This window comes from Epinephelus lanceolatus, chromosome 5 (assembly GCF_041903045.1).
Source record: "Epinephelus lanceolatus isolate andai-2023 chromosome 5, ASM4190304v1, whole genome shotgun sequence".
NCBI classification, from domain to species: domain Eukaryota; kingdom Metazoa; phylum Chordata; class Actinopteri; order Perciformes; family Serranidae; genus Epinephelus; species Epinephelus lanceolatus.
In genome coordinates, this window is record NC_135738.1 from 19,373,236 (window position 1) to 19,383,836 (window position 10,601).

Here is a 10,601-nt window from a genome sequence, read left to right on the forward strand (position 1 = left end):
TAAATGCTGTCATGTATCATAGGTCTGTAATAGCTTTGAAACAGATGTGCAGAGGAACATTTTACAGTAAAGAAAATATTTTCTAATGTTTGCTCTTCTCGTGATATTTGCTGGAATACAATATTTCAGATAGTTATTCAATGAGTATTGTTTACTTTGCGCATACACCAAATATAAAAAAAACAGCATAATTTGACTTGCAGCCTTCTTTGTAAAAAAGAAATAATCTTTGTCTCTTATCAACATTTTTTATACATGTAACATGAGAAAACATCACAAGATAGAGAGGTCTAACACATATCAGTACCTTCATTCACCTTGTCATCATACTAATCCACAGACACACACACACCAAATATACAACAAATTAAAACAATTTAAACTTTGATTATGTTTAAAACAGTAACATTTTAATGCTAAAGGAAACACATACTGTATGAAAATATATATGTAACATGATAACGCTGTCTTCATCAACAGGATTTAACTGTAATTAAAATGTACGAAGCAAGTTGTGATGTGTCACCACATCACGACATGCTTGTAATTAGTTTAGTTTATGTGCACATACATGTATAGAAAATACAGGAAAAAGGGGTTAGAAACCAAAAACGGCTCATGAAGATATCTCCCCTATTAAATAACAACAATTATACATAAAAAGAAAAAGATAAAAGCAAAGATTGCATAATTGAAGAAGAGCTCCAGACTAAGAAGTGATACAAAATCATTAGAGATGAACAAGTTTCCAAAAAAACAAAACAAATTACAAATGAATTAATAAGTGTTAAGAGTCTTTGCAAATTAGTCCTTTTTTTATGTTTTGAATTTTAAAAGAAAAATCCCCCCCCCCCATTTTTTTATCATAGTAGTTATATCTGTGATAGTTTAATATATAATTATATAATATCTATAGTTAAAAGGCAGTTTATATAAGTTTATATAAGAGTTTATATATGAGTTTATATAAGGCCTCAATTAGTATTAAAATGTATTGAATGAATCTTTTTAAGTCTTAATGCTGAGATATGGAAAATTAATGTGCATGTTTTGTTTTTTTGTCATTGCATTGTTTAATCTCAACCTTGTTAGTAACATCTGCTTTACAAAAAAAATAATTTACTAAATGCCTCACTCGTTAACATCACACAGATCAGGACAGGGGGAACTGACTGTGTTTCTGTCCAGGATGCTCAGAGGCTGCACTGTCTGCAAGAGAGCTGTCACTGCACATTGGGAAGTGCAAATTCTACGAAAATCGTCTGTTTCACCAAGATTTCGCAGCACGATTGAAACTGTTACAAGCCAATTCATAAGGCTCTGAGAATTTTGTGTAAAAAGGTTTTCAGACACTTGATGGCGATCAAGACAGTGGAATCCCACCTGCAGAGTGAGATGCATGATAAAAAACTTGCCAACAAACACCACTTCTGTTCAACCCTCGTCTTCACCACGAGACAAAATAAGTTATGTTTTATGTTCAACTAAACATGTGGGCTAAATTGTCCCGCCCAATGGGTGCCAAGGTGGTTCAGTGGTAAGCACTGCTGCCTCACAGCAAGAATGGGGTTCAAACCCTCCATCCAGCTAGGGCCCTCCTGTGTGGAGCTGGATGTTATCTCCAAGCTCTCTGGCTTCCTCCCACAGTCCGACATCCACGTTAGCTTAATTAGTGACTCTAAATTGCCCGTGGGTGTTATCTGTTTCTATGAGGGATGAGCGAGCACACCATTATCTGTATCTGTTCAACCAATTTAATTATCTGTATCCATAAGTGTACTCAGATTGGGTGGAGTTTGAACTAGAAGTGGGTGTGGCTTACACTGTAAATGGGTGGGACGGAACCAGAAGTTGTTACTTTAAACCTGAAATTGATTAGAAGTTGCTATATTTATTATTTATTGGACTTAGAGAACAATCTGAGGATTGAGCTTCAGATCAGTTTTGATCACAAGAATAATAGATTAAACACAGCTACCCAAATGAGCATTTTTCTTCATCACGTCCCTAGGTAATTGACGTTGGTTCTTGTTTTCTTCCTCCTTCGATTTTTGTTACTGTAAAATTGGTTTTAAACATCATCAAGTGGCATTAAACAGTCTTAAATCTAATTTGCCTCAAGCTGTAGGAGCCCTGTATATCCATGTCCACACCGGCTTTCCATACTGGATCCCACAGTCCAGAAAATCAGCCTTGCTCTGCTCCATGTCGTCTAAAACTTTCAATCGTATTCACTAAAGGTCAGTAATGTCAAAGCAGACAACATTCGACTATACTAAAAGGAGCAGAGAGGCAGAGCTGAGCACTTCATGTATTTATCGCAAGCAGCATCATTATTGCAATATTTAAAAACATTATTTTGATATCACGTGTTTCTCTCATATCGTGCAGCCCTGATTTGTACAGACTTGACCGGAGAATATTTTTGTATCAGTTGCAAAAGTAGTTTCCACCCAGATGTAACCCCCTGTGTCTCAGTGGTGATTCTGCTGATTGTGTTGAGGTTGTGTTGTCCGAGGGATGAAGCGCATGGCCAGGCTGTGCTCATCCTCCACAGGCTGCTGCGACAGGTTGTTAGTCTGCCTGATGCTGTCGAGGGTGCAGCCCTGGCGAGGACACACGGTGTAACGCGACAACACAGTGACCAGGATGGCCTTCATCATCACTAAGGCGATGTGTTTGCCCACGCAGGAGCGGGGCCCACAGCCAAAGGGCTGGAAGAAACGATTGGGCACCTGCCAACCAGAGGAGGTAAACACTGAGCTGTTGTTTTTGTTTCTGCAGCCACATAATGTTGCAGAACGTTCAGCTGACTTACCGTTTTGTCGAAGTTCATCAGGCTGAACTCTTTGGGTTTGGGGAAGAATTCAGTCTTGTGCATGAGACCAACGTTGAGAATGATGTTGGTTCCTTTTGTGATTTTAATGCCTTCGATGGTGTCGTCTTCCAGAGCTTTTCTCATTGTGAAATCAACCACAGGATGAAACCTCAAAGACTCATTGATGAAACTCTCCAGCACTTTCAACCTTTGATAATCAATGTTTTCACTGTCATCACCTGGGTGTGAAAATGCAGCATTCACACACTGTTGGAATAGTTAAATGTTTGGCGGGCATAGAGTGAAACTCAGATTAGCACCACACAAATGCACTCACTCAAGACAGTGTTCATCTCCTCCACTATCCTCAGCTCCACATCTGGGTTTTGTTTCAGCAGCATCAGCATGAAGAAGAGGCTGATGGAAAGAGTATCAGGTCCAGCAATCACCATCTCCAGCACGCACTGCCTGACGTTATCTGCCGAAAGCTCTCCGACATTCTGTTGAAAAGAAAGATAAGGTATGCAGAATGCACCATGTGACTCTATTGGTATAGATTTAATGAAAAGAGCCAAACCTGAGCAAAGATAAGCTCCGTCGCAAAGTCAAAAGCTTCGTCCACCTTCTCACATTGATTTATCATCTTTCGTTTACATTCCAGAAGGGCCTCCATCGTGTCCTGCAGTTCCTGGCTGTTGGCACAAAAAGCAGCACAAAGATTAAAGACAAACTAATGTGTTTTTCTTCCTAAATCTTATTTTCAATGTTTTTTTGTCGAAGTGATGAATGGAGACAACAAGAGAGGGGCTGCAGCTTGAAACTGGCTGCAGTGTATTCATTCAGGGTAAATATGCACCGTCAGTGTACGTCCACCTAAAGTGCTTCTTTTTGCCTCTGTCAGATTGTTATTATAAGTGTCTGACAACATTATGGAAAAGACCCTGCTGTGAAATAAATTGTTGTTCTCTACCTTTAGCTTAGTCTGACTCACTGGATGTAGACTATGGTTCTAACCCTGCCATTGGCTGACTATTTTGGCTGTCATTCTCACTCCCTCAAACTCCCCTTAGGGAAACAGTTAACAAGTAACAAGAGCTAACAATCTTAATGCTGAAAATGTCAAGCTTTGATTTGGATCCAGTAAGGGATGCCTGCTTTGTTCTTTCAGTGAATTGTTTTAAAGATCTACTGTGAATAAAACAATTTATAAACGCTTGTTGGAAAATCCCAGACTCCATCTCACACGATACTCCTGCCCGATGTGTATCTGTTCTCTGACACAACCTGTCATAGATGATTTACCACATCTTTCCAAATGTACCCAGTCAAACCTGAATACGAGCCTTTCTGCGCCAGAGATCTGATCTTGGATCATTCCAGCTCCCTGCTGGATCAGCAAACTTTCTGTTGTTGCTGTCAGTGGAGCTGCTGTCCTCCTGGACAGTCTGCCTGGTTAGCACAAGCTAATACAGCAACATCACTAGCATCCAACGCCAAGCCATTAAACTGTCCCCAAAACAAGCCAGTGTTTTTTCCTCTATAGCAGAAGGATAATTGATTGATTCCAGACCTTTCTAAGGCGCTGACTAAGCACTGTGAAGACTGGTCTGGCTACACGAGACTACCTTTTTGCCCAAAGTATTGCCCAAAATGACCACTGACTAGGAAGAAAAAAAGCATGAGGAAGAAGGAAACCCAGCTCATTGATTGGCCAGGACTGAAAACAGAAATCCATCCTCTTCAGCCGACTTGGTCACCACAATAACAATGGACGCACCTCCTCACTACTCCACGTCTGCCCATGAGACTTTTTCCAACTTTTTAATTTTTTACCTCTGCTTCTCCCATTTTACGCTGTTGGCTTTGTTTTTGTTTTTTTCTACCCAGAATGTTCACTTCCTCTCTTTGGTTTGCTGGTTTCCACACCAGTGTTCGAATGAGCGTTCACACCACTGCAAACGAACCAAATTATAGGTGGAAGCAGACCAGGGTTTGTTTAAAGCAGACCAAATAGCACCAGTGTGAATGCGTCCTAAGTGTCATTCTGAAGTCTTGCAGACTTTTCCACATTGTTGAAATTAGCTGGATTTCAGCTATGACATTAAAAATCTTTTAGATAACACTAAGCTATGCTCTCTGTACTTCTCTGTCCAGCTCTCACTACACTTCCCACTGCTGTTTTCCTGGAACGAGTACAAAAAGCACTTTTAGAGGATGTACCTTAACGGTGCACAATTGCCCTGAAGGATTACAATGCAGCTTGTTTCACTGCTGCAGCTGCAGCTCTCTCATTCAATACTGGACCACTTTAAAAAAAATTGTCCTTCCCATTAGTAACTTAGGGTGCAGGTTGAAAAATATCAAAGTTTACCTTTAAGTTGAATACATCACAAGCCATATGTGAAGTTACTGTGGTGTGTGAGGAGGATCTTACGCTGCTCTCTTGTGCTTGTTGTACAGCCATCCAATCTTGAAGAATATATCAGGCATTATTAGAACTGTTTGCCAGGTGTCAAAGTAGTTGTTGATTTTAAGCAGCAAGTCCTTTGCTGAGTTGTGAGGAACAAAAGACAGAGTCAGAGGCTGCAGTGAAAGAGCTCATAATAGTATTTACTGTTAGGAAATACATGGTTCAGTGTAGAATGTGCAGACAGTGAACGCGCAGCTGACCGTTGAGCGGCACCCTGAGGAAAAGCTTGTTTGAGACGTCCACCACGATGGCTCTCAGCAGAGAGAGAGCATCCACATGCTTGGAGGGGTCGGTCATCTCCTGCAGGCTGTCCAAGTGTTCGGCTGTTGAGCTCACACAGATTCCCACCGAATTCTGGAGGTTAGGGCCTGTCAGAGCTGTAACATGACCATGCAACAGTACAGTAATTCAAACACGGTGAAGCAGCATTACATTTATTGACTTCAATTTGCAGGGTTTGGAAAAGAGAGAAAGAGCTGTGGATTAAGGCATCACGATACACAATTACTCACCTTTGGAAAAATATGTCCTCAGTTTTTTCCAGAGCTCGACATCACTATTGAAAATGATACCGTTCCCTTCCATCCCAATACACGCCAGCCCTATTTTGCTCCCAAATCTGGCTGTGTAGTTGGCGCTCTTCAAAACATGATAAACTGCTGAAGTCCTGCAAGAGTTTCAAGGCTTTGACTTACTACAGATTTATGGGATAAACTGTGAGTGTAAAGAGTTTTTATCTTAGAGGACTTGCCTGCTTATAATTAGTGTCTCCTCGCCATTAATCCAGACCCGCACGATGCTGCCATATTTGTTGTTATAGTAGTTGCACGCCGTTCCTATCCCAGTCCAGATGAATCTGCTGTAGGAGAGGACAGGACCGAGTCCTGCTAAGAAGGAAGGACCTGGGAGAAAGAAACAGGTAATGATTTAAGATCCCAGGCTGAAAACAAAGGTCTTTATGTGTGAGAATCGGTAAACCGTTGTGTTATCTCATCAATAATATGATGCAAAATCATATACTTTGGCTCTAATCATGATTGTGAAAACTTTCTGTCACCATTTAAAGTACAAAACACTTTTACACAAGCTCTTTAACACACGTTTCTTTCCCCTGTTACTTCTATCTGCTCACACCTGCAGTCAAGGCCGTAACTACCATTGAGGACACCGAGGTCATGACCTCGGTATTTTTTCCCGACCTAAATGAATGAATAAAATGAAAATAAAAATAAACCATTTTAATTCGTGCAGTGAAAGTACATGGGAGGACCGATGGAAGGTGATTGAGTGACTCTCTCTTCTCTATAATAACAATTATTTAAAAAAGAAAATTCTGGTACTCTTGTTTGATCGACGCAGCTTTCATACAGCTTTGCACACACATTATTCTTGGATGGATTACTCACGAATGCAGGGTTGCACAGAAACTCCACGCATATCACATGAAAGTGCAGGACCAGAGCTTTCCGAGGATACCACACACATCATTGTGCTGTCATCCCATCACGCTATAAATACAGATCAATTGTCTACAAAATAAAAACCTGACAAATTTCTTTACAATCCATTATACAGATCTTGTTATCAGTCACTTCATATAGTGAGGAATATTGTATCTTACCACGTCTTAGGCTTGCGTGTGTTTCTCCCTGTCTATCAACACTTGTAGTCCGGCTTTCAAGATGCAAATATCTCCATATTCTCCAGTTGTCACTCAATCAAACTTTGTATGACAAGACCAGCGCACTTCACCTTTGCGCACCCAGACAACTGTAGCCTAATTATGCATGCGTGACAGGGCTGTAGTCATCATATACATTGAGGGGGACACCCCCCCCCCCCCCCCCCCCCATGCCCAAAATGTCCCCCCAATATATAACTGAAACTGAAAAACAACAACAAAAAACTTTCAGGTCAGGCCAAAGAGCAGCACAGAGCACAGAGAAGTAAGTCAAGATCATGTCGACAAGAAAACATCCAGAATTTTTTTTTTACTGCAAAGTGGCAAATATTATCTTGGAGGACATCATTGCACTTGGTTGACTATTTTTCTATGACCTTAGATGTAAATATTGCATGTTTATTTCAGATAAAACACATTTTTGACTTGTGAATGAGTCAATGGAATTTCTTGCAATAATGAAAAAATACTGGCAAACATGTCCGCCTGGCACAAACCACATGTTTTGGACAACTGTGAAGTGACACAATGTCCCAGCATCATGGTTCTTATATTGCCAGATTCCAGAGAGTCTCCCCTCTTCATATATGGCAGAATATGTCAACTTCCAACTTGCTATGGTGAGATACATGTAAAAATGTAAGAATTTAGTAACACAGATTTGTTTTTTTCATTGATATAAAAATTAATATAACTGACAACTGACAGATGAAGAGAAGTACTTCCTGCTAAAGAATAAGTGGTTCAAACATAATTATAAATACCCACAAACAAAGTTTGGTGAAAGGCAATTACGCTATAGTATGAAGTGGGAAGAGAAACATGATAAGATGGGATTAATCTAATGTGATGTGTATAGTTCTTTATAGATGTAGCCTCTTAATTTGGCTGTCAAAGTACACCAGATTGAAGGCTTTTGATATATAATTGACAAAAATTTCTGACCCCCCCACGTGCACCACGACTAAATGACCTCGGTATTTCAAAAATCCTGCGTAAGGCCCTGCCTGCAGTCACTCATCACATGGATCAATATATTCAAGTTATGTATAAGAACAGAGGCTGAAGTCTCACCGGGTATCTGTGACCGGTTTGTTCGGCTCCACGCAACGAGAAGCAGCAGCAGCAGCAGCAGTAAAAGCAGAAGGGCAGTGGCTTCAGCCGCTGTGTCGACCACCACAGGTCCGATGCTGAGTGTCTCCAGCAGCTGCATCCTCCTCATGAAACCAGCCAGGCTCGCACACCTGAGCACGTTTACTGTGTCCTCTGTCTGAGTGCTCTTAAAGCTTCTGTCTGCTTTAAACAACAGACAAACCAATCATAGTCCATTTGTTAAAACACAACTGACAAACCTCAATCTGTCGACAGCGTTCCTATTCATCACTTGTATTTCTCTTGTCCTTGTAGATAACGCAGGCATGCATTAAAACCAAAACACACTCACACAGAGCTTTATGATGATCTATTTGTTCCTGAGACAGCTGTTTATCTAATACGCTAGATCTAATCCTAAATTTTCTTTGGCACAACAGATCTGTCACCTAACCTATCTTGTTTTCCCCTGCAGCCCAGCCACACCCTGTGTTCCTTGGTAAACCAGTCTAACAGGCAAACCATACAGCCAAAATTGCTGTGATTGTAACCACAAGTTAAGCCTGGTTTAAAGCAGGCATGTCCAAAGTCAGGCCTGAGGGCCAATTGTGGCCCGCAAACGGATTTTAAACGGCCCTAGGCTTGTCTCTTCAAAAATATGCTACATGTGTCCTGCCACATGATATTGGTTCATCAAGCAAGTTTATTTTGCATTTGTTCCACTCAGCTCACAATGACAGGACTATTGTATGGTTTGTAGACAGGCACCAAGTACGAACTACACAGATGGAGCTAATGTGTTTTCATAAACAGATGGTAAACAAGTGAACAAACAGTTACCTAGCAGAAGACATGGCCACAGCAAAGAAGCATAAAGTCGACATTCTAATATGGCAACCATTCAAAAAAATTTGGACACCCCTGATTTAAAGGGACACTTCACCCCCAAATCAAAACTACATATTTTTCCTCTTACCTGTAATGCTATTCATTAATTCAAATTGTTTTGGTGTGAGTTGCCGAGTGTTGGCGATATCGGCCGCAAAGATGTTTGTCTTCTCTCCTGTATAATGGAACCTGATGGCATTCGGCTTGTGGTGCTCAAAGCACCAAAAAAACACATTAATAAATATTCAACAGCAATGTGTCTTTATGGAAATCATGACCCGGTTACTCAAGATAATCCACAGACCTTGTTGTGAGCAGTTTCATGTAGGAACTATTTTCTTTCTACTGAACTACACCTGTCAACTATACCACTGCGCTGAAAAAGGTATGCGTCTCCTGCTGGTGAAGAGCGAGCTATTGAGCTAGTTAACATTACAGCTCAGCTGAGGAGGACGCCATTAATATTTACATCTCACGCTGTCACAAGCACGAGCCTCTCATACTTTCAGCCTGCCTCTTCCTCTTTATTGTCATAGTTTTAGAGCCAGGTCATGACAATAAGTAGATGAACACTTCTACGTCGTTTGGTAGAAAGAAAATAGTTCCTACATGAAACTGCTCACAACAAGGTCTGTGATTTATCTTGAGTAACCAGGTCATGATTTCTGGAAAGAGACATTGCTGTTGAGTTTTTCAAATGTATTTTTTGGCACTTTGAGCACCACAAGTTAGGTGTCGTCTAGTGCCATTATATTTGAGAGAATACAGATATCTCCAACAAAAATATATATTATTTGATTTTGGGGTGAACTGCCCCTTTGAGGCTGGGTGACAGGTTATTACCTTTTTTTGTAATGTTATTACAGGTTGATCATACTCATGACGTCAGCGTCTTTTTCCCAGATATTAGTTGTAAAAGTAATTTCCCTGTTTTGACTATTTACATTATTATTAATACACAGTTTATTATACTGACTTGAATAGCAGCATAATAAATTCACAAACAGAAACTGTGAATTTACAGATGAAATCACAGTCTCAATTAAGTCAGTTTCAACTGATTCAAATATAAAATACATGAGCACTCTTATGTACGTCTTGCTCGAAGTTTACTCCATGTGATATCTTTATTGACTTCCGCTATAGAGCTATAGAGCACGACCAAATAGAAACAAGAAAGAGATTTAGAGTTTCATTAGACTTTCATAACTCAAATTTCACAGTCTTTTAATGCAGGAGTTAAAAGTCCACATAATTTATTTTCTAAATTAAATAAAAAGTCAAAGAGCGTTAACATTTTTTCAACATAGTGTATGCTTAAATCTTTTTACATCTTACGTCTTCAACAGTGTCTTTTCTTTATTCTACGTATTCTTTTAATTCTCCTTTATCAAACTGTCAAAGAGTAATACTTACCTCTTGTTCTTTCCGACTCCTGACAAGTTAGAGTGCAGTTTGAAGAGATGCAGTTCTCCCTTCGCTGGTTTTAAGGATGATCAACATTCTCCTACCAAATAAATCTCAGTGATTCGAGGGTTTATAAATCCTCAGTTAAGCCCTCATTTTACAGGTTGCTTAGGAACACCGCCACTTTGGGGTTACAAGTACCATTACACTGCAGAACAGTGAACAGGCCAGATAACAGCACACGT

The 10,601-nt window shown here is 40.1% G+C and overlaps 1 protein-coding gene across 1 annotated transcript; it reads right to left on the reverse strand.

Annotated features, from left to right (window-relative positions):
• Positions 1-50: 50 nt before the first annotated feature.
• cyp19a1b (cytochrome P450, family 19, subfamily A, polypeptide 1b) lies at positions 51-8,510 on the reverse strand. Its single transcript, XM_078167830.1, has 9 exons — positions 8,044-8,510; positions 6,040-6,190; positions 5,801-5,955; positions 5,489-5,665; positions 5,253-5,367; positions 3,396-3,510; positions 3,156-3,318; positions 2,819-3,057; positions 51-2,735 (listed from the first exon to the last, which is right to left on the reverse strand). Exons 1-9 carry the CDS (start codon positions 8,189-8,191, stop codon positions 2,475-2,477), a joined length of 1,524 nt encoding a protein of 507 aa, XP_078023956.1. The 5' UTR covers positions 8,192-8,510; the 3' UTR covers positions 51-2,474.
• Between the last annotated feature and the right edge of the window lie 2,091 nt (positions 8,511-10,601).